Source organism: Peromyscus maniculatus, chromosome 1, assembly GCF_049852395.1.
Source record: "Peromyscus maniculatus bairdii isolate BWxNUB_F1_BW_parent chromosome 1, HU_Pman_BW_mat_3.1, whole genome shotgun sequence".
Lineage (NCBI taxonomy): Eukaryota > Metazoa > Chordata > Mammalia > Rodentia > Cricetidae > Peromyscus > Peromyscus maniculatus.
Window position 1 is genome coordinate 192232789 of NC_134852.1, and position 25321 is coordinate 192258109.

The window sequence follows — 25321 nt, forward strand, 5'->3', positions numbered from 1 at the left end:
CCCCCCGAAGACTTCCCTTCTGGACCAGAGGTGAGTACCCGGGTCCAACCCGGACCGCATCCCTGGCCACCAGCCACCCCGGGAGGACCTCCCCAGCTTGGCGCCGGGTTCTGGCCACCGGGCAGCTCCCCTTCTAGCCCCACCGGGAGGGATCCCCATTTCCAAGCCCCCGGCAGCCCCTGCAGTCTCCGCGCCCTGCCCCCACGCCCATCTGCCCAAGACCCCACCCACTTCCTGAGACTTAGAGACCGGCCCCCAGCTCCCAGCCTGCCCCCGACGACTTCCCTTCTGGACCAGAGGTGAGTGCCTGGGTCCAACCCGGACCGCATCCCTGGCCACCAACCACTCCTGAGAGGCCTGCCCAACTTGGCACCAGGTTCTGGCCACCGGGCAGCTCCCCTTCTAGCCCCACCGGGAGGGATCCCCATTTCCAAGCCCCCGGCAGCCCCTGCAGTCTCCGCGCCCTGCCCCCACGCCCATCTGCCCAAGACCCCACCCACTTCCTGAGACTTAGAGACCGGCCCCCAGCTCCCAGCCTGCCCCCGAAGACTTCCCTTCTGGACCAGAGGTGAGTACCCGGGTCCAACTCGGACCGCATCCCTGGCCACCAGCCACCCCGGGAGGACCTGCCCAGCTTGGCGCCGGGTTCTGGCCACCGGGCAGCTCCCCTTCTAGCCCCACCGGGAGGGATCCCCATTTCCAAGCCCCCGGCAGCCCCTGCAGTCTCCGCGCCCTGCCCCCACGCTCATCTGCCCAAGACCCCACCCACTTCCTGAGACTTAGAGACCGGCCCCCAGCTCCCAGCCTGCCCCCGAAGACTTCCCTTCTGGACCAGAGGTGAGTACCCGGGTCCAACCCGGACCGCATCCCTGGCCACCAGCCACCCCGGGAGGACCTCCCCAGCTTGGCGCCGGGTTCTGGCCACCGGGCAGCTCCCCTTCTAGCCCCACCGGGAGGGATCCCCATTTCCAAGCCCCCGGCAGCCCCTGCAGTCTCCGCGCCCTGCCCCCACGCCCATCTGCCCAAGACCCCACCCACTTCCTGAGACTTAGAGACCGGCTCCCAGCTCCCAGCCTGCCCCCGACAACTTCCCTTCTGGACCAGAGGTGAGTGCCTGGGTCCAGCCCGGACCCCATCCCTGGCCACCAGCCACCCCGGGAGGACTTGCCCAGCTTGGCGCCGGGTTCTGGCCACCGGGCAGCTCCCCTTCTAGCCCCACCAGGAGGGATCCCCATTTCCAAGCCCCCGGCAGCCCCTGCAGTCTCCGCGCCCTGCCCCCACGCCCATCTGCCCAAGACCCCACCCACTTCCTGAGACTTAGAGACCGGCCCCCAGCTCCCAGCCTGTCCCCGACTGCCATTCTGGACCAGAGCTTGCCCCAGACTTCCCTTCTGGACCAAAGAGTTGGACAAGAGAACTCCCTTTTGGACAAGAGAGAGAGTCCTCCTGAGTCTGTCAGATCTTTGTGAAACAAGTCCACTGAAAAGACCAAGAAGGAATCACAAGGAGATGGGCAGACGTCAAAGCAGAAGTACATACAGCAAAATGAAGAGCAATACAGCATCACCAGAACCTAGCTCGCCTCCAACATCTAGACCTGAACACCAAAAATTGGAAGAAGCAGAAGAAAGTAGCCTTATGAGTAACTTCATGAAGAAGGTAGAGGCGTGTGTAGAGGAAAAGACAAGAAAATTGGAAGAACGCTGTAAACAACTAGAGGAAAGGGCAAACAAATTAGAAGAAAACAATAGAGCCCTCCAAGAAAACAATAAAGTCCTGGAAGAAAACATTAAAATCCTGGAAGAAAACAATAAAGCACTGAAAGAAAATCATGAAAAAGCAATGAAACAAACAAAGGAAACAGTCCAAGATCTGAAAAGGGAAATTGAAAAAATGAAAAAGACACAAAGAGAGGGAATGCTGGAAATAGAAAACCTGAGTAAAAGATCAGGAACTTCGGATGCAAGTATAACCAACAGAATGCAAGAGATGGAAGAGAGGATTTCTGGCATTGAAGATACAGTAGAAGAAATAGTTCCATCAGTCGAAGGAAACACTAAAGCCAACAAAGTCATGAACCAAAATGTCCAAGAAATCTGGGACACCATAAAAAGACCAAACTTACGAATTATAGGGATAGAAGAAGGTGAAGAATACCAACTCAAAGGCACAGAAAATATATTCAACAAAATTATAGAAGAAAACTTTCCCAACTTAAAGAAGGAAATGCCTATGAAGATACAAGAAGCCTATAGAACACCAAACAGACTAGACCCCCAAAAAAAGTCCCCTCGACACATAATAATTAAACAACTAAATGTACAGAATAAAGAAAGAATATTAAGAGCAGCCAAGGAAAAAGGCCAAGTGACCTATAAAGGTAAACCCATCAGAATAACACCCGATTTCTCAATGGAGACTTTGAAAGCCAGAAGGACCTGGACAGATGTAATCCAGACACTAAGAGACCATGGATGTCAGCCCAGACTAATATACCCAGCAAAACTTTCAATCATCATAGACGGAAGGAACAAGACATTCGAAGACAAAACCAGATTTAAACAATACCTATCCACAAACCCAGCCCTACAGAAAGCACTAGAAGGAAAATTCCAACCGAGGGAAGTCAGATACACACTTGAAAACACAGGCAATAGATAAAGCCACAACAGTAAACCCCAAAGAAGAGAAGTACACACACACTACCACCAAAAATAACAGAGATGAAGAATCACTGGTCATTAATATCCCTTAATATCAACGGACTTAATTCACCTATAAAAAGACATAGACTTACAGAATGGATACGAAAGCAGGACCCATCCTTCTGCTGCATACAAGAAACACATCTCAAATTCAAAGATAGACACTACCTAAGAATAAAAGGCTGGGAAAAGACTTTTCAATCAAATGGTCTTAAGAAACAAGCAGGGGTAGCCATCCTGATATCCAACAAAATAGACTTCAAACTAAAATCAATCAAAAGAGATCAAGAAGGACATTACATCCTCGTCACAGGAAAGATCGACCAAGATGAAGTTTCAATTCTGAACATATATGCCCCAAACATAAGAGCACCCACATATGTAAAAGAAACATTACTAAAGCTTAAACCACATATAAAACCCCACACATTAATAGTGGGAGATCTCAACACCCCACTTTCACCACTGGACAGATCTCCCAAATCGAAACTTAACAGAGAAATAAAGGACTTAACTGATGTCATGACCCAATTGGACCTAATAGATATCTACAGAACATTCCATCCTAACAAGAAAGAATATACTTTCTTCTCAGCACCCCATGGAACTTTCTCTAAAATCGACCACATACTTGGCCACAAAGCAAATCTCAACAGATACAAAACAATCAGAATAACCTCCTGTGTTCTATCAGATCACCATGGTTTAAAGCTAGATTTCAACAACAACAAAAACTACAGAAAACCTACAACCTCATGGAAACTGAATAATGCTCAACTGAATCACCAATGGGTTAAGGAAGAAATAAAGAAAGAAATTAAAGACTTCCTAGAGATCAATGAAAATGAAGACACCACATACCCAAACTTATGGGACACTATGAAAGCAGTGCTAAGAGGGAAATTCATAGCACTAAATGCCCACATAAAGAAGTTGGAGAAATCGCACACTAGTGAATTAACAGCACATCTGAAAGCTCTAGAACAAGAAGAAGCAAAGTCTCCCAGGAAGAATAGACGCCAGGAAATTATCAAAGTGAGAGGTGAAATTAATAAATTAGAAACTAAGAGAATAATACAAAAAATTAATGAAACAAAGAGTTGGTTCTTTGAGAAAATCAACAAGATAGACAAGCCCTTATCCAAACTAACCAAAAGACAGAGAGAGAGAATCCAAATCAACAAAATCAGAAATGAAAAGGGGGACATAACAACAGACATTGAGGAAATCCAGAGAATTATAAGGTCATATTTCAAAAACCTCTACTCCACAAAACTGGAAAACCTAAAAGAAATGGACATTTTTCTGGATAGATACCACATACCTAAGTTTAATCAAGACCAGATAAACTATTTAAATAGTCCAATAACCCCTAAGGAAATAGAAACAGTCATTAAAGGTCTCCCAACCAAAAAAAGCCCAGGACCAGATGGTTTCAGCGCAGAATTCTACCAGATCTTCAAAGAAGAGTTAATACCAATACTCTCTAAATTGTTCCACATAATAGAAACAGAAGGAACATTACCAAACTCCTTCTATGAGGCTACAATTACCCTGATTCCTAAACCAAACAAGGATGCAACAAAGAAAGAGAACTACAGACCGATCTCCCTCATGAACATTGATGCAAAAATACTCAATAAAATACTGGCAAACAGACTCCAAGAACACATCAGAACGATTATCCACCATGATCAAGTAGGCTTCATCCCAGGGATGCAAGGGTGGTTCAACATACGAAAGTCCATTAATGTAATACACCATATAAACAAACTCAAAGAAAAAAACCACATGATCATCTCACTAGATGCAGAAAAGGCATTTGACAAAATCCAACACCCCTTCATGATAAAAGTCTTGGAGCGATCAGGAATACAGGGAACATACCTAAACATAATAAAGGCAATATATAGCAAACCAACAGCCAACATCAAATTAAATGGAGAGAAACTCAAAGCAATTCCACTAAAATCAGGAACGAGACAAGGCTGTCCACTCTCCCCATACTTATTCAATATAGTACTTGAAGTTCTAGCCAGAGCAATAAGACAACATAAGGAGATTAAAGGGATTCAAATTGGAAAGGAAGAAATCAAGCTTTCCCTATTTGCAGACGACATGATAGTATACTTGAGTGACCCCAAAGATTCCACCCAGGAATTGATAAAGCTTATAAACACCTTCAGCAACATAGCAGGATACAAAATCAACTCAAAAAAATCAGTAGCCCTCCTATATACAATGGACAAAGAAGCTGAGAAGGCAATTAGAGATACATCACCCTTCACAATAGCCAAAAATGACATAAAATACCTTGGGGTAACACTAACCAAGCAAGTGAAGGACCTATATGACAAGAACTTTAAGTCCCTGAAAAAAGAAATTGAAGAAGATCTCAGAAAATGGAAAGATCTTCCATGCTCATGGATAGGCAGGGTTAACATAGTAAAAATGGCAATCTTACCAAAAGCAATTTACAGATTCAATGCAATCCCCATCAAAATACCAACACAATTCTTCACAGATCTGGAAAGAACAATACTCAACTTCATATGGAAAAACAAAAAACCCAGGATAGCTAAAAGAAACCTGTACAATAAAACAACTTCTGGAGGCATCACAATCCCCGACTTCAAGCTCTACTATAGAGCTACAGTAATAAAAACAGCCTGGTATTGGCATAAAAACCGACATGTGGACCAATGGAATCGAATTGAAGACCCTGACATTAACCCACACACCTATGGACATATAATTTTTGACAAAGAAGCCAAAAGTGTACAATGGAAAAAAGAAAGCATCTTCAACAAATGGTGCTGGCATAACTGGATATCAGCGTGTAGAAGGCTGCAAATAGATCCATATCTGTCACCGTGCACAAAACTTAAGTCCAAGTGGATCAAAGACCTCAACATAAATCCAGCTACTCTGAACCTGCTAGAAGAAAAAGTAGGAAATAGTCTTGAACGCCTTGGCATAGGAGATCACTTACTAAATATAACACCAGTAGCGCAGACACTGAGACAAACAATCAATCAATGGGACCTCTTGAAACTGAGAAGCTTTTGTAGAGCAAAGGATACAGTCAACAAGGCAAAGCGACAGCCTACAGAATGGGAAAAGATCTTCACCAACCCCACATCTGACAGAGGACTGATATCCAGAATATATAAGGAACTCAAGAAATTAGACATCAAAAGGACCAACAGTCCAATTGAGAAATGGGCTTTAGAACTAAACAGAGAATTCTCAACAGAGGAATCCCAAATGGCTGAAAGACATTTAAGGAATTGCTCAACTTCCCTAATCATCAGGGAAATGCAAATCAAGACAACTCTGAGATACCACCTTACGCCTGTCAGAGTGGCTAAGATCAAAAACACTGAAGACACTTTATGCTGGAGAGGATGTGGAACTAGGGGAACTCTCCTCCACTGCTGGTGGGAATGCAAGCTTGTACAACCACTTTGGAAATCAATATGGCGCTTTCTTAGAAAATTGGGAATCAATCTCCCCCAAGATCCAGCTATACCACTCCTGGGCATATACCCAAGAAATGCTCAATCATACCACAAGAGCACTTGCTCAGCTATGTTCATATCAGCATTGTTTGTAATAGCCAAAACCTGGAAACAACCTAGATGCCCTTCAACTGAAGAATGGATAAATAAATTGTGGCACATATACACAATGGAATACTACTCAGCAGAGAAAAACAACGACATTACACGGTTTGCAGGCAAATGGATGGATCTAGAAAAAATCATCCTGAGTGAGGTAACCCAGACTCAGAAAGACAAATATGGTATGTACTCACTCATAGGAAGATGCTAGATGTGGAACAAGGATGACTAGACTGCTACTCACATCACCAGTGAGGCTACCTGGAAAACGGGACCCCAAAAAAGACACGGAGAAATGGACAAGATCTACATGAATAGCCTGGTCATGAGTGGGAACAATGAAGGGCGACAGTCGAGGGAAAGAGTGGGAGATCCTAGCTGGATCAAGAAAAGAGAGGGAGAACAAGGAATAGGAGACCATGGTAAATGAAGACCACATGGGAAGGTGAGAAGGGGAGGAAGCAGAGAGCTAGGGAGGCCCACGGAGATCCACAAAGATACCCCCTCAAAAGACTGCTGGCAATGGTCACGAGACGGCAGGAACTGACCTACTCTGGTGATGGAATGGCCAGACACCCAAATAGTGATGCCATAAACCCCATCCAAGGACTGAGGAATCTGAATGCAGACATCCACGGCTGGGCCCCTGGTGGAGCACTGGGAGTCTAATTAGTGAGTATGAAGAGGATTTATATGAGCGAGAATTGTTGAAGCCAAGGTTGGATAAAGCACCGGGATAAATAACCAAATGAATGGAAGCACAGGATCTATGAACCAAAGGCTGAGGGGCCCCCAACTGGATCAGGCCACCTGAACGGGTGAGACAGTCAGTTGGCTTGATCTGTTTGGGAGGCAGCTGTGCATTGGTGCCAGGTCCTGGGCTCGTTGCATGAGTTGGCTGTTTGAATCCTGGGACTTATGCAGGGACACTTGGCTCGGTCTGGGAGGGGGGAATGGACCTGCCTGGACTGAGTCTACCAGGTCAACCCCGGTCCTCGGGGGAGACCTTGATCTGGAGGAGGTGGGAATGGGGGGTGGGCTGGGGGGAGGGGTGGGCGAGAGGGGGAGAACAGGGGATTCTGTGGCTATTATGTTGAACTGAATGGTGTCGTAAAATAATAATAATAATAATAATAAAAAAACCAAAAAAAAAAAAAAGAAAATATGGTACATATACACAATGGGGTACTACTCAGCAGTAAAAAACAATGATATCATGAAATTTGCAGGCAAATGGATAGAACTAGAAAATAGCATCCTGAGTGAGGTAATCCATACTCAAAAGGACAAACATAGTATGTACTCACTCATAAGTGGGTACTAGATATGAGGGAAGGGATGGCCAGACTGCAACCCACAACTCCAGAGAGACGAGCTAACAGGGAAAGACCCTAGGAGGGACACCTGGATGGCCCAGCCAAGGAGAAATGATTGAGATCTACATGAGTGGACTGGGAGATGGGAGGGTGGGCGGAGGGCAAGGAGTGGGGGATGAGAACATAGGGAAATAGGAGGGTCAAGCCAAAACAGGGACAGAGTGGGAGGGCAGGGAGGGAAATACCATGATAGATGAGGACATCATGGGAAAAGGAAGAGGCAGAGTGTTGGGGAGGCTCTCAGGAATCCACAAGGATGACCCCACCTGGGAGTACTGGCAGTGGTCTAGAGTGTGCCTGGACTGGTCTACTCTGGTGACCGGGCTAGTGAATACCCTAACTGTCATCATAGAACCTTTGTCCAGTGACTGATGGAGGCAGATGCAGAGATCCATAGCCAGGCACCAGGAGCCAGGCTGAGCACCAAGAATCCAATGGACAAGAGAGGAGGGATTCTGCAGGCGGCAGATGTCGAGATCATGATGGGAAGACATACAGAAATGACCAGTCACACTGGTGAAAGCCCATGAACTATAGACTAGTAGCTGAGGAGTCCCCATGGGACTGGACTAGGCCCTCTGGATACAGAAGATGGTTGTTTGGCTCAAACTGCTTTGGGGGCACCCAGACAGGGGGATCAGGATCTGTCCCTGGTGCATGGAGAGGCTTTTGGGAGCCCAGTGCCTGTGGTATGACACCTTGCCCAGCCTTGGTGCAGTGGAGTAGGGCTTCAACCTGCCTAGGTTCAGTGTGCTGGGCTCTGCTGACTGCCCATGGGAGACCTTGATTTGGGGGGTGTGGGGATGTGGGGTGGCTTGGGATGGGTGTGTAGGAGGAGGGAGGAGATGTAGGATCTGTGGGTGGTATGTAGAGTGAGTAGAAAATTTCTTAATAAAGAAAAATGAAAAAAAAGAAGAATATATATTATTTTAGGAAATTGACAAGGATCTCAAACATCTACAGTGACTTTCATACACTGTATATTTTTATATTCCTAATATCAAAGACTGAGATAAAGCCATCAACCAGAAATAGAGTGATTGAATGAAGTACACTGCATCTAAATCTGCAGAACACTATACTACTCAGCTACTAATATTCTGAAATCCATCAGGTGGTAAACACATGAGGATAAACAATATATTAATTTGAAAATGAACTCATAAAAATAACATACATAATACATGCACTATGTTTTTTTATTTCTGCATATATCACCCAAATAACCTTCACTAACACACTCACTTCACCTCTACAAATTTTTCCACAGATCAAAGAGATTATGTGAACATTATCTGTAATAATTGCATTTTATGTAATAAAAATGGTAAATATGCATTTAAACAATTTTAGAATATTGATTTAAAACATAATTCACCATAGAAAACAGAATATTATTATTTTAATGATGTTGTTAAAAATATTTAGATACCGAAGGTCTAGAGCTATATATTTTTGTGAACCTGACCTCATCCCCTCCTACCTGCTCTCCTGCCCACTCTTTCTCCTTCCTCATGCCTTATACCTGCATATGTGCACACAGTCATGCACTGAGATTTGTCCTGAGGCTGCTCCATCATTTCATATCCTCCCATGTGAACAACTGTACCCAACATATTAGATAATTTGCTCACCTTTAATGTTTCTCAAAATATTGACAGCTTTCTTACTTTTCAAAACTAATGTAACCAAAATGCATGTTTTCCTTCCTGTGTTCATAGTAACTTTTCCAACTACCTCCTGCAGTTACATGTGGTCCTGTTACTAGATAGAGCCTACTAATGTAAGGTTACTTTTCTGTGCTACTTTCATGTATAACTTTAAAAATATTTCATTTTATGTAGCTTTCTCTCTTTCCATAATCAAATGAAAACAAGAACCATGGATAATACTGAAAGTTAATTGGGCAAAAGTTAGTCAGCATGGGTCTTGGAAAAGCTGGCATCATAACTAATTTATTTCTTAATGTTGTCATGTAAGAAGAGTAACCTTCAATTATACTTCTGACTCCATGACTTTTATAAACAGCCTGTTTGCCATAGCTCTTCTTCCCTATCTGTTGATTACAGAAATAGAAATGCACCATTTGTTTTTCTCAATGCTTTCACCAGACAAAGTGCTTCCTGCTGAATTCGGTCTTCAATACTTTTCTTTCCCATCCCCATAGACCGTAAGACTGTGAGGGAGAAACGCCGTGTTTGCTTCCATATTTCTCCATTGCTGAAAATGATTCCTGTTGGGATAAAAGAAAATCTATTATCATGAATTCTAGTTGAGAGTATTCATTTCAGGAAATAATACTGACTCCTATTCAGGCATAGAAGACAAGGTTTTGTCAGACTCACTTACCTGATACCTCTCTTAACACAAACTAGTGTTTCATTACCAGGAGTCTAGATTTCAAATACTGAAAACCTTGTGTCCCCCATTAACATCTCAAAACCTCAGCATAATTCTGTGAATCTTTGGTCTCCTCCATTTTGCTGACAATGATGTAGACCGTGAAAGCAAAATGCTTCCTTTATGATCACACAGATAATAAATTGTAGTGAGACCAAGTCAGGGCTAAATTTTCAGATTGTATGTAAATTTTAAAAAATCAACAAGAGGTAATTCTCCAGAGAAGAGAATACTGAAATATGTTTGGGCAGTGAAGTGGTTGCCTAGCATGGAGCAGAGATGGGGTAGGAGTGCAAGACTTCTACATTGGAAGTATTCTGATAAAACTATGTTCCTGGATAAGGGAGATAGTAACTGAAAGATTGCTCTTTGTATTTAACATTCACTCTCTGCTTGCTTAAACTTTTCATGTATTGTGTTACCCTTGCATCTAGAAATTTCAACATGAATTCTCTAAATTTAAACATGATCAAGGTACAAGATAAGCTTATTCAAAAACCAAAGATTGTCAAGGAAGAGTCTTAGAGAACAATGCAGAGAACAAAAGATCCCTTGTCACTTTTGCGGGCACCCAGTTCAGAAAACTGAACATCTTTATATCAGCTCCAAAAACCAATAACTAGCACACATTCAGTTTCTAACTATCAGTTTTCAGCTTCTGGCTCCTTTGCTAGGTGTTTGAGGGAGGAAAAAGAAGCGAGAAATGTTATAATTATGTTAATATAGTCTTAGAAATGATTTACAGGAAAAAACATTTACAATATCAATGCACTACATAAATACTGAGTGTCCCTGTGGACCTCTCTTAAAGGAGTATGGCTATGCTTTCTTTCCCATTACACTATATTCAAATATTACTCATGATTTTTTTAAAATAAAAGACTGGATACAAGTCTGGAAATATTTGTATCTATAAGGTTCCCACACCACACACATTTTTAAAATCATCTGGATCAGTGGTTCTCAACCTTCCAGTTGTTATGACCCTTTAAGACAGTTCCTCATGTTGTGGTGACACCCAACCATAAAATTACTTCATTGCTATTTTATAACTGTAATTTTTCTACTGTTATTAATTGTAATGTAAATATCTGATATAAAGGATGCCTGATATTTGACCCACAAATGGGTCACAACTCCCAGATTGATAACCACTGATCTAAATCCATATCACAGCCTATAAAATATTCATATCTATACTAGTTACCATGCTATACACATTTTTAAAATCACTATAGACTCATGCTTTAGTACACAAGGCATAATATTTGATGACTTGGATATTTTGTCACTTTTCCTTTCATTTGTCTCAGTATCTTTATCGTTATGTTTACTGTGTGTAACATAAAATACTATGCCTTAGTCACAAGTTCAAACTAATCGTTCATGAGGACAGTGTGTATAATGTTTATCAGTTTAGAAAATGGATTCATGCTAATTTCATTAGCAATCACTAGAGGGAATGGGGGATGGCAAAAGGTAAGAAAAAAGAACATGAATTCATAAATGGACAATGGACGCTGTATCTGTGTAATGAAATAGAATACAAAATGCCATTAAAATCTACTAGTGTGTGTGAATCAAAATTTGTCCAAACATAAAGAAAAATGAAATCACGTTTACAGCAAAACGGAGGAAACTGTAAGTTATTCTTTCAAGTAAAAGAAGCCAGAATCTTAAAAACAATACCTCATTTTTTCTGTTTCTAGTTTCTCAGTTTCCTTATCTATATAACTTCATTGTCACTTCTATAGACCTGGATGTGCCCCAACACAGAGCCATACCTAACTCTTGGCCGACTTCACGATTTAATGATGATTGCATTTTGCCAGAAAACTCATCTCCCCGGTCAATCAAAGCTTCCTTCAATACTTCATATCCATGCAGCACCACCGTGGGCTTCATGCCCAGATACACAGTGAACACGGGGCCATACTCTTCTGCTAGCTGGAAACAGAGCAGGGCTGATCATGACAGAAATACTTTCATTCATAATGAAGAGACATTTTAATATTTGTACACTAATTATCTTTAGACCCAGTAATTTAATAAGAAACTTCACTTAAACAGCCACAGTGATTATGTTCTAACATTGCTGTTACTACTATTCTATGCAACATATTTGTCCAAATTTCATTTTTACCTTTCCCTGTCAAACATACATCTATATCACATTTCTTTTCCTGCCTGATCTTGCAATACATGATATGTTTTTTTTTCCTGAGTACAGGGTATCATTCTCTGTTACCCCACCTATAAACTAATAATCATCTCTGTCATCCATTTTCCATGTCATCATTTATGGTGAGGTCTCTGAATTTTAACAGTATTTAGAATACAGAAGGAAGGGCATTCCTGATCTCCAGACTGTACCTTCTATAAGGCTTTATACATTCTAATTGTCCTTAAATTCAGCTGCATGCACAGAGCATGGTATCTGATGCCAAGCAACTATTCATCACTGTTGAATGCAAGCAAAGTCAAGTAACCTGTGAGGATAATTACATGTTAAAGAAACAAAAATTAAAGCTCAGAAAGATTTTAAAACTTCCCCCAAGTCATGATGTAATTCACAGTATCCAGCCCAAGAACAAGGAGCTATATAGGGGCAGTAAGTGCTCTAGTGACTGGCTGTCTCAAAGAAAAGATATATTTCTGGTCATTCCTTTAGGCTTCAGTGAATGACTGCCACTTGAATCAATGATACAGCAGTCATTGACTCATTATCCAGAAAATGTGATAACTCAAAACTCCTAAATCCTTAGTTATGTCCTTGGCTTCAAATCAATTTTTACTCTAGGAAAATGTAGACTTGAGAACTTATAAATCAAGAGATTTATATACGTGAACACAGTTCCATTTAAACTGCAGATCATCAGAGAATAATTGCTTTACTGAAAAGGGACCTTGGACAGGATGTGAACAGAGACTGTTCTGCCCCAGACAGTGTCAAAAATCACCTCCTGGATCCCATTTCCTTCTAGTATTATGCAGAGCAAGACTTGGCCAGCTGCTCAGATTTGTCTTAAAAAATGTTTTATCATTCTTGGGCTGGAGAAATGGTTTCATGTATAAAGCACTTGCTGTGCTCACATAAAGCAGAGCACAGTCACAGATGCATGCAGTCATATCACTCCCACAACAAGAAAGGAGACAAAGAGGAGAATCCCCAGAAACTCAGAGCCATTGAGCCAGAGATACACAGCAGTGACTGATAACACACCAGTGACAAAGGTACTGTCTCAAAGTCAACAATAGGACAAAAGATTCAAAATAGGACAGGTACCCAAGATTGTCCGCTGACTGCTCCTCAATGTGACACACGTGCACCCACTCAAACACACATATCCACACACATATGCATGCATACACATCATATACACACGCAATCACTCTTCTCTTGGGCCTTCAGATACCTGATGAAGAACTAACCACAGTAAAAAACTTAACACTCTGCCTTTGGTATGTACCTGCTCCCTTTACCTTAAACTGTGGTTCAATTCCTCTTGGTCTCTACCTGAAGGATAGGTAAGCATTCAAGTGTTTATCTGAAGTGGCCAATCCTCCTGCTTCAAGGTTGAAGCCATAGACATGACTAAGGTCTTTCCAAGCTCACAGGTTCTGTTATAGAGCCTCTACAGTGACCCTGGAAGCCTCTAGTTATTATCCTAAACCACCAGGAACAGCAGTTCTCTACAGACAGCTCACTCTATGAAGAGTATACCCCTAAACAAGAGTGGCCACATCATGGCAGCCAAAGTACCCCATCCAGAATCCCAGGAGATCGCCCCTGAGCAGTTTAGCAACTTCTTGAACAAAAAAAAAAAATGAAGTCAATTTTCATCCCCTACCCTCAGGAACCAGAAATTTCCTCAACACTGATAAGTAACACAGTGATGTTAAAACCCCTCAAGCCTGCCTTTGTTTTTCTCACCTGTAAAAAAAACCTCAAAACTGTCAACCCAAAGAAAGCTCCTGGATCTCTGTCAGACTGGCTACAGTAATATTAAAATACCTTTCCTTGTCATACTGTTAACTTCTATACCTACACTTCTTTTAAGACAAGTGATCAAAACTAATCAGTTGAAACCCCAAGTGTCAAGCTTTTCTTCTTGGCCCCTGGCAACATCTGAATGGAATTTAGGAGCATATATTATTTAGTACTAAGTGTGATGGCAAAAGAAACTCCATTTTATACTAGGAATCCATCTTGGTACCCACTAGCCACTTGTCTCTCACTCCAGTCCCCGAAAAGGTAAGTTCCCAGGAACCCTGACTCAGTGAACCCCCAACCCAGAAACTTACAGTTGTGACCATATTATTTGTTATGATATGACTAACTGCTTTTGGGAAGATTGTAACTTCCTTATGTGAATACCTAAATATTGTTTTGAGTCACCTTAACCTCTTAATTTGGCAGAAGAGAACAATTTTTGCTTGCATGCATAGATATTAATGACCTTGCAGTTTTTACATTTAAAAAAATTCTTACCCCCTCCTTCACAGCATGCCTGAGATTCAACTTTATAGTTATTGTCCTTCTAGCAGCTAATTGTTAAATCTTTCAATTATACTTGGATTGAGTCTATGGTCTTTTTCCAGGGGTCACAAACTCCACAACATTTGAGTGCCCCAGCAAGATCCTTAGGAGACACTAGACTTAAGGCCTTGAGTTTGGGAGAGGCCCTGGTAGACTTATATGTCCTGAAGCCCAGACTACAAGGCTACCACAAATTAAAGGCTGCTAATAGGGGATAGGCCCCAGAGGGAGCAAGTCAAAGGTGGGCTTAATAGGCCCAGGGAACCTAGATTTCAATTACTCTACATTTGCAAATTGAAAGAAAAACAAAAGTAAAATTTTCCAGGTAACATGATTCTGAAGCTCTGACATATAAGTGAATTAATTGTTCTGTTCTTTTTTGGAGTCCAGACATTTGGAGAGAGAAAGGTGAGATTGGACACAATCATAGGCCCAGTTTCCATTACAGAGGTCATTCCCTCCTGTTCTGGTTTTGGTATGTGAATGACGGTGTCTACCACATGATAGAGTTTATTTGGTCTCTCTGATTCCATTGTCGTATTGTCTTTTCATGCTGTTGTCTTTTCTGTTATACTTATGTTTTCAAGTTTGTTGCAGAGATGACAGACTGAACACAGCCCAATCACCTCTGAGCTGTATGCTACATTTTCAGAATTTCCAAAAGGCAGACTGCTCTTGATTGCCTCCAGTCTAGCTCTGCCCATTGAGTTTCTCTCTCTCTCTCTCTCTCTCTCTCTCTCTCTCTCTCTCTCTCTCTCTCTCTCTCTCTCTCTCTCTCTCTCTCACACACACACACACACACACACACACACACTGGCTTGCTGCAGTCTACTCCCTATGCCCACTTGTTTGCAATAATTTTCCCTGGCTTTGCTTCTGAAGAATGTCTTTTCCCTGCTTCTTCTATCTCCTAGCTGGCTCCTCTCTCTGACCATGGAGCTCTGGCTGCTGCCAATTCCCATGCCACCAGACTGTGACAATGTGGGTGTCCCCAGAACACAGTCTTAGAGTGCACCATAGGCCCCCTTTTCCATCACCTACTGCTCTCTGCATTTACAGCTGTCCTGTGCCCAGAATGTTTTATCTCTAAACCTTCTTTGTTCTCTGCTCTCTCTGGTCTCAAGACCTCGCTGATCACTAGATTCAGTTTTGCAAGGATTCATGTTTCTTTCCAGTATGGATAATATTGAAATATTGTTTTACACTGATCTATGATATTAAAAAGCTTGTTCTGGAGTTATGTAATACCTAACCTCTCACAGTCCAAAGGTGTTTGCTTAAAAGTTTCCTCCAATATCTCTGTCCTAAGTCAGAAGGCCATCTGACTCTAGAGCAAAAATAAAAACAAAACAGCCCAAGAGAAAACTCGGGGTTGCATGCACAGAGAAGCTTCTTTGAGCTGCCGAGGCACTAACAATGGACACTCAGAAAGACGTTCAGCCCCCAAAGCAGCAGTCAATGAGAAATATTTGTGGAGAGTGTCACACTGAAAATGAAAAAAGTCCAGGGATCCAATCAGATGCAGAGAATGTGGATACAGAATAAATGTACAAGAAGAGGACTAAAAGATTGGTGGTCTTTGATGCTCGATGAAAAGTGGGAATTCAGGAGTGTCTTCATTTGCCCCATTGATGTTTCTTGTACAGCTTTTGACTTAGCTTACTTATGACTACAACTGTAAACCTGCCGCAGACCACCCAGAGGGAGACCACCACTGCGGGAGAACCAGGGAGAAGGCTCGAGGAGAAGTCAGGAATCGGCGAGGAAATGACAGACAGACACACAATAGATTGTTGTGCTGCTGTAGGTTTACTTCTGCAAGACCAGTGCTTATATTCTTTTACAATCAAGGAACTTGGCAGGGGGATTACATCAGACTGATAATTTTTACAATCACTCAGAATCAGCAAACTTTTTCAATTTCACAGAATCAGCAAAAAACAATAGCAAAGCATATCAGTATCTATTTCTGTGTAGACAATAGCAAAGTACTTTAGTATCTATTTCTGTGTATCACTTCCGCAGCTTGGCGTTCATTGTGGTTGTTGCTTAAGGGCATGATCTCAGAATTTTGTGAAATCTGTCTCGCGCCAAAGACCATATCTGTGGAAACCAGACGTTTACCAGCCAAGGTTCAAGTCACCCTCTAAATACTTTTTGTATAATTTCATTTATTTCTTCCTCACTATTATCTTTCTAATTGTCATATACCCTTCTATACCAATACCTTAGGGCTGGCTTCATATTTTCTATGATCTGTTGACTTTCTTCCTTACCATGAAGGCACCAAGGCTTTCTAGTCCTGGCTAGCCTTTCCATGAAAGGCAAATCACTCCAAAGTTGTTTCTTTTCCTTCATGATTCACTCCCCCCAACACAGAAAAGACATACAGAGAAAAAGCATGATTAGTGCAGACAAGGACTGTCGCCCTGAGATCCTCAGGCCGCATGACGACCGTTGGACTTGGGGAAACTGCCTGAGGTCTCGCTCCAGGAAGCTTCAACCTCAGCCCTTTTGCTGCCAGACTCTAGTACAGCGGCAAGCTTTCAAGCTTTGCTACAGCTACACAGGTGTCACAGCTGTGGGCGTAGCATAAACCTATGGTTTCATTTTAGAAATGTAATTGTATTTTGATACTTTGTATAAAGGAATTTTTGGTTTAAAAAATGCTATGTGCTTTAAAACATCTAAAATATTAACTTTCTGTAAATTAAGATTTGAAAGCTTATTGAATATAGCTTAAAATCCACAAAGAAAACAAAAACAATGATGTCAACATTTTCTGAGTTCCTGTAGACATCTGGTTTTTAATAGTTTTCTGTTTTATGGCCTCTATGTTACAGATAATTATATCATTCTCCAACTTAATGACATTATAATAAAAAAACTTATTAAGCTTTTCACTTATCTGCCTCCATCTGCAAACACATAACTGATTATCAAATAAAACAAAACCCTCTGACTAAAATCTGAACGATAATTCCAGATACACCTGCTTAAAATAATCAGAGATGAAACTCTTAAAAGTTAATGTTCCTTCAAAATGAAAACAACAAGCAAGGTCATTGGACCTTCACCTGAGTACCCAGGCTCTCCTCCCACCGGGTTGTATGCAAATCGGCCATATTAATAAGGCCTCAAGGTTTTGAGAGAAAACTGTGGTATAAAGGGTAAAAACTAAGAATCAGGATTGAGTACACCTATGCAACAATGGGAAAGCTGTGATATGTACTGGATAAAGGGTCCAGATAGTGTCTACCACCCACTTAGGAAAATTTTGTTATAACAAATGGAAAATTTATTTGTTACTGGTATGTCTCATGTTATTAAAATTTTCTAAACCAAAAGGATTATGAAAAATTAGTATGGCTAAATGTATATTATTGATGTCTAGTTCTTTGATTTCTTCCCCCTCCCTTGGTTCTCATTTTAAAAAAAAAATGTTCCCCATTAAATGTCATCGATATTCAAAACTCTTGCTGAAATGTAAACTTTCTTTTTCTTAAGATCTGTAAGACCATTGCAAAGGGATGGCAGAGGGGAACCTGTAAAATTCCAAGCTATAGATAGTTATATAAAGAAATGGTTTTAAAAAATAAAGTCTTTTTTCCCTTTTTTTTGGGGGGGTGGGGAAGGGGGGTTCGAGACAGGGTTTCTCTATGTAGCTTTGCGCCTTTCCTGGAGCTCACTTGGTATCCCAGGCTGGCCTCGAACTCACAGAGATCCGCCTGGCTCTGCCTCCCGAGTGCTGGGATTAAAGTAAAAAAATAAAGTCTTTAAAGAGACAGTAAAGGTAATATAAAAAATAAGCCACATAAAGATGGATATCACACAGAGAGTCTGGATTATGCTGTCTTTGGTATTTTTAACTATGGAGAGACATTTGATTGAAAAGGCTGCTGAGTTAAATCATTATGTATATTTTAAATATATCATGATTTCAAAATCTATGTCTAAGGATATGTTGCTTTGGAAAAGAGGTTCTGCTTTTGTTTCCACAGAAAATAAGAACCTATGGATTGCTTCCAGCAATATGGTTTGAGAAGTCAAGACCCCCTGAAAGGTCTCCATTGATACCATGGCCCAGATCATCCAATATCCAAAATTAACTTCAAGGCAACTGGCTCAGACAAAGCAGCCTCACAGACTATTCCAGTCAGGACTTTATATTCTCAGGATTCCCATAAGAATACAGCACCCTTTATCAGAGGGAAGTAGCCTAGAAAACTACGCCCACATTCCCAATAAATGGATTATGGATGTTTGTCTTTGTTTAGGTTGTTGGTTGCAAATTGTTATTGATCACAGTCAATCTCTTTCTAAAACAAGAAAGGGGGATATGGTATAGAAAGGTAAAATATAGATATTATTGAATAGGTAGATTAATGAACCAACTTTTAAAAAGTAACAACTTGTTTAAAAATGTTTTACATTGCTATGGATTTTAGTTTATTGATACAAATTTAGAGTTGCTTTTGTTATATTCTCTTTTAAGGTATTATGTTTATGTAACTCATTTAAATTGTAAAGGATAATTAAGAAATACAGATTAATAATTAATCTTCTATGATAGTCAAACCTTTGGTCATGTTAAGTTTTTTAGGTATACAAAGATATAATTCAGTTAGGTGGGTAATCTTCAAACAATTCAAAGACCTACAGAATATGGCATTTAAAATGTTTTAAAAACTTAGGCTTTCTGGACAGTGAGACACATCTGCTCCTGGCAGCACTGATTTATTTCAAAGAGAAAGATGGGCATCGAAGACACTCCATATGGAGTTTATCTTCTTCTTGGCAAAAATAGCCAAGAAAAAGCAAATAAACAGGTGAATGAAACTGTTCAAGACCTGAAAATGGAAATAGAAACAATAAAGAAAACACAAGTGGAGAGAATTTAATGGAAAATCTGAGAAAGCAAACAAGAACTACAGATGCAAGCATCACTAACAGAATACAAGAGATAGAAGAGAGAAGCTCAGGTAATGAAGATACAATAGAAGAAATACATTCATTGGTCAAAGAAAAGATTAAATCTAAAAAACTCCTAACACAAAACATCCAGGAAATCAAGGACACTATGAAAAGACCAAACCTAAGAATGGGAGAAAGAGAAGAATCCCATCTCTAAAACACAGAAAGTATATTCAACAAAATCATTGAGAAAATTTTCCTAACCTAAAAAAAAGACATGCCTATAAAGATGCAAGAAGCTTACAGAACACCAAATAGATTGGACCAGGAAAAAAGTCTGTATGCCACATAATAATCAAAACACAAAGCATACAGAATAACAACAACAAAAAGAATTTAAAACTATGAAGGAAAAGGCCAAGTAATATTTAAAGGGAGACCTATTAGAATTGCATTTGACTTCTGAATGGAAACTCTAAAACCCAGAAGGTCCAGGACATATGTCTTGCAGACTTTAAGAGATGACAGATGCCAGTTCAGACTACTATACCCAGCAAAACTTTCAATCACCATAAATGGAGAAAACAAGATATTTCATGACAAAGTCAAACCTAAACAATGTCTATCCACAAACCCACCCCTATAGAAAGTACTAAGAGGAAACCTCCAAACTAAGAAGCTTAACTATACCCATGAAAATACAGACAATAAATAATCTCACCTCAGTAAAACTCAAAGAAGGGAAACACACACACACATACATACACACACACACACACACACAACCAACAACAACAAAAAATAACAGGAATTAACAATTATTGGTCATTAGTATCTCTCAATATCAGTGGGCTCAATTTGCCAATATAAAGACACAGGCTAACAGAATGGATACAAAAAAGATCCATTATTCTGCTGCATACCAGAAACACCTCAACACCAAAGATAGACATTACCTCAGAGTAAAAGGTTGGGAAAAGATTTTCCAAGCAAATGGACCTAAGAAGCAAGCTAATGTTGTTATTTAAAAGTGGTGTGAAAGAGTCACACCATACAACAGGGCTCACGTGGGAGGTTTATTGAGGGGAGAGGAGAAAAGGGGGCAGAGACTGGTCCCTGAGGATGAGAGCGAAGGAAGAGAGAGAGAAAGACAAAAGGGGAGAGAGAAGGAGGGAGATAGAGAGAGTGGGAGGGAGGAAGGGAGGGAGGGAGGGAGGGAGGGAGGGAGGGAGGGAGGGAGGGAGGGAGGGAGGGGGAGAGGGAGAGGGAGAGAGAGGGAGAGGGAGGGGGAGAGAGGGAGAGAGAGAGGGAGAGGGAGGGGAAGGGGAGGGGGAGGGGGAGGGGGAGGAGGAGAGGGAGGAGAGGGAGAGGTGGGCAAAGCCTACCTTTTATATGGAAACATAGTGAATGGCCACAAGGGTGCTCTTAGTGGCTACAGCTGAGGATATACTCAAATGTTAGCATTTAGTCATCTTCCTGGCCTGCCCTTAGGTCCTGACAGGAGATTTCCTCAGCTGTAGCCACTAAGAACATCCCCTGTGCACATTCACTACACTTCCTTATAAAAGGTGTCACCAGATGAGGCATTCAGAATCAGCCTTGCTGTGGAGAGTGAGAATATTTGTGTTTAAAGTAGAAAAGTCTCCAATTATGCAACAACCTTTGAGTAATAAGTTAAAATAAAATAAAATAAAGTTAAAAAAAAGTTGCTTCCTTTTGGCTTCCTTCACAATATTCCATGATGTGATGTACTGATGTATCATAGTCTGTTCCCTCATTAATTTTTTTTTGAGACAGGGTTTCTCTGTTTAGCTTTGGAGCCTGTCCTGGAACTCACTCTGTAGCCCAGGCTGGCCTCGAACTCACAGAGATCCGCCTGCCTCTGCCTCCTGAGTGCTGGAATTAAAGGCATGCGCCACCACCACCCGGCCCCCTCATTAATTCTTAAAGGATTTTTGGGACTATTGCAAATAAAGCTGCTGTAGAAAAAGAAAAAAAAGGTGGGCTTTGACCTCTTGTCTCTTCTGTCTTTCCCTCTCTATCTCTCTCTCCCTCTCACCCTCTTTCTTTCTCTATCTCTTCCTCTCCCTCCCTCCCTTACTTTCTCTCTCTCTCTCTCTCTCTCTCTCTCTCTCTCTCTCTCTCTCTCTCTCTCTCTCTCTCCTCTCTCTCTCTCTCTCTCTCTCTCTCTCTCTCTCTCTCTCTCTCTCTCCCTCTCTATTTTTCTCTTCCTTTGCTCTCATGCCCAGGGACTGGTCTTTGTCCCCTTCTCTGCCTCTTCTCTCCTCTTGCCCAATAAATCTCCCACATGAGCCCTGTTTTATGATTTGACTCCTTCATGCCACTCTTAAATTATAACAGGTATAGCTATTGTACTATGCTGTGGGATGGGCTGTATGTCAAATTGCTGTGATTGGTCAATAAATAAAACACTGATTGGCCAGTGGCCAGGCAGGAAATAGGTGGGACAAGGAGAGAGGAGGATTCTGGGAAGCAGAAGGCTGAGGGGGAGAGACACTGCAGCCGCCACCATGACCAGCAGCATGTGAAGACGCCGGTAAGCCACCAGCCACGTGGCAAGGTATAGATTTATAAAAATGGGTTAATTTAAGCTATAAGAACAGTTAGCAAGAAGCCTACCACGGCCATACAGTTTGTAAGCAATATAAGTCTCTGTGTTTACTTGGTTGGGTCTGAGCGGCTGTGGGACTGGCGGGTGACAAAGATTTGTCCTGACTGTGGGCAAGGCAGGAAAACTCTAGCTACAGTACTACATAACAAAATATACTTCCAACCAAAATTAATCAAATGACATAAAGAAGGACATTTCATACTCATCAAAGAAAAAATTCACCAAGAGGACATTGCAATTCTTAACATCTCTGCCCAAACACATGGGAACCCACATTTGTAAAATGTGGTGATATTTTATCTGTGTCCCCCAATAAAGTTTATCTGAGGATCAGAGGAAAAAGCCAGCCACTATATCAAGCATAGAAGTCAGGCAATGGTAGCACATGCCTTTAATCCTATCACTTGAGAGGCAGGGGTTCGTCTGGATCTCTGTGAATTCAAGGCCATACTGGAGAACAAAGCCAGGCACTAACCATAGAGGTCTGAATGTCTGTGCAAATAGACAGGAAGTAATGTAGCTGCATAGAGAGAGGAACTGAAAGGCAGAACAGAAAGCATATGTGCATGGGTATACAGGAAGTAGGTCTCTTTGGCAGAAGATCTCCAAGTGGTAAGAATGTGGCTGGCTTCTTTCTGCTTTTCAGATCTCTCAGCTTTTTACACCAATATCTAGCTCCAGGTTTTTATTAAAAAGACCATTTAGGAATTTGTCTACAGTAAAAGATTTATTACTAAAGCTTAAATCACACATTGAACCTTACACATTAATTGTGGGAAACCTCAGTATGCCACAAACCTCGCCTTTGGACAGGTCATCCAGACAAAAACTAAACAGGCAAATAATGGAACGGACAGATGTTATGTCTCAAATGGACCTAACAGACATCTACAGAACATTTTACCCAAACACAAAAGAATATACAATCTTCTTAGCACCTCATGGAACATTCTCCAAAACTGACCAAATACTTTGTCACAAAACAGGTCTCAACAGATACAAGAGAGCTGAAATAACCCCCTGTATCATATCAGATCACCATGGATTAAAGCTGGATTTCAACAACAGAAAATTCATGGAAACTGAACAACTCTCTATTGAATCACCACTGGGTCAAGGAAGAAAAAAGAAAGAAATTAAAGACATCCTAGATTTCAATGAAAATTAATGTAAAACTTACCCAGATTTATGGGACACAATGAAATCAGTGATAAGAGGAAAGGGCATAGCACTACGTGCCTTCATAAAGAATTTGAAGAGATTTCATACTAGCAACCTAAGAGCACACCTAAAAGCTCTTGAACAAGCAGAAGCAAACACATGCAAGAGGAATAGAAGGCAGTAAATAATCAAACTGAGAGCTGAAATCAATAAAATAAAAACAAAAAGAATAATACAAAAAATCAATGAAACAAAGAGTTAGTTCTTTGAGAAAATCAACAAGATAGACAAACCCTTATACAAACTAACTAAAGGTAGAGAGAGTTTATCCAAATTAACAAATCAGACATACAAAAGGGGGTATATAACAACTGACATGAAAGAAATCCAAAGAATCATTAAGTCATACTTCAAAAACCAGTACTCCATAGAATTTGAAACTCTAAAGAAATGTAAAGATGTAAAAACTTAAATAAACCTATAATCCCTGAAAGAACTAGAAGCAGTCATCAAAAGTCTCTTTAAAAAGGCCCAGGGTTAGGTGGTTTTAGTGCAGAATTCTACCAGACTTTCAAAGAAGAGCTACTATCAATACTCCTCAAAATACTGCACAAAATGGAAACAGAAGGACAAAGCAAAATTCATTTCATAAGGTTATAGCTACCCTGATACCCAAACCACACAAAGACTCAACAAAGAAATAGAATTACAGACCAAATTCCCTCATGAACATTGATGTAAAAATACTCAATAAAATACTCACAAACTTAATCCAAGAACACACCAAAAAAATCATCCACCATGATCAAGTAGGCTTCATCCCAAAGATGCAGAGATGGTTCAATATATGAAAATCTGTCAATGTAACCCACCATATAAACAAACTGAAAAAAAAACATGATCATCTCATTAGATGCTAAAAAAAGCCTATAACAAATCCAACACCCCTTCATGATAAAAGTCTTGGAAAGATCAAGGATACAAGGAACATGCCTAAACATAATAAAGCAATATAGAGAAAGCCAATAGCCAACATCAAATTAAATGGAGAGAAATTTAAAGCAATTCCACTAAAATCGGGGTGAAGCAAGGCTGTCCACTCCATATCTATTCAATATACTACTTGGAGTTTTAACGAGAGCAATGATATAGCTAAAGGAGATCAGGTGGATACAAATGGTAATGAAAGAAATCGAATGGTTTGTGGTGGTGTTTGTACTCTAACAAATAAAATTTGCCTAAAGATCAGAGGACAGAGCCAGCCACTAGATTAAACATAGAGGCCAGGCAGTGATGGCACACACCCTTAATCCTAGCACTCAGGGGCAGAGATCGAGCCCAAAGCCACCCTGGACTACACACAAGATTAATCCAGTCTAAAAGAGAAACAGAACCAAGCAGTGGTAGCACACACCTTTCATCTCAGTATTGGGAGTCACACGCCTTTAATCCCAGCACTAAGACAGTTAGACAGGAAGTGATATGGCTGGACAGAGAAAGGAATATAAGGTGGGAGGAGACAGGAGTTTGGAGCCATTTCCACTGAGGACTTACAGGCATTTGGTCTAAGGATTCTTGGAGACAGGATCTTGCCTCCCTTTCAGCCTAAGGATTCAGGAGTGGTGAGAAGTTTCTCTAGTGGTTTGTTCCTTTGTTTCCTCTGATCTTTTAACATTTACCCTGATATCTAACTCCAGGTTTTCATAATAAGACCAATTAGGATTCATACAACAATCATTATGTGTAGATGATATGATAGTATCCATAAGCAACCCCCCAAAAAAATGATACCAGGTAACTGCTACAGCTGATAAACACCTTCAGCGAAGTGAGTGGCTACAAAATAAACTCAAAAAAATTAGCAGCCCTCCTACATAAAAATGATAAATAGACTGAGAAGGAAATTTGGGATACAACACCCTTCACGATAGCCACAAATAATATAAAACATCTTGGAATAACTCTAACCA

The 25321-nt window shown here is 41.0% G+C and overlaps 1 protein-coding gene and 1 pseudogene across 1 annotated transcript in view; one reads left to right on the plus strand and one right to left on the minus strand.

The window, feature by feature from the left end:
• Nucleotides 1–25321, minus strand: part of LOC121823677 (cytochrome P450 2C70-like) — a 58626-nt gene that overhangs the window by 26317 nt on the left and 6988 nt on the right. The window contains exons 2-3 of the mRNA XM_076563028.1: nt 11889–12051; nt 9788–9937 (exon numbers count right to left, since the gene is read on the minus strand). Coding sequence (XP_076419143.1) covers nt 9788–9937; nt 11889–12051 — 313 coding nt within the window. The remainder of the gene's footprint in view (nt 1–9787; nt 9938–11888; nt 12052–25321) is intronic.
• On the plus strand, nt 16055–16247 carry LOC143272488 (DNA-directed RNA polymerases I, II, and III subunit RPABC4 pseudogene; annotated as a pseudogene).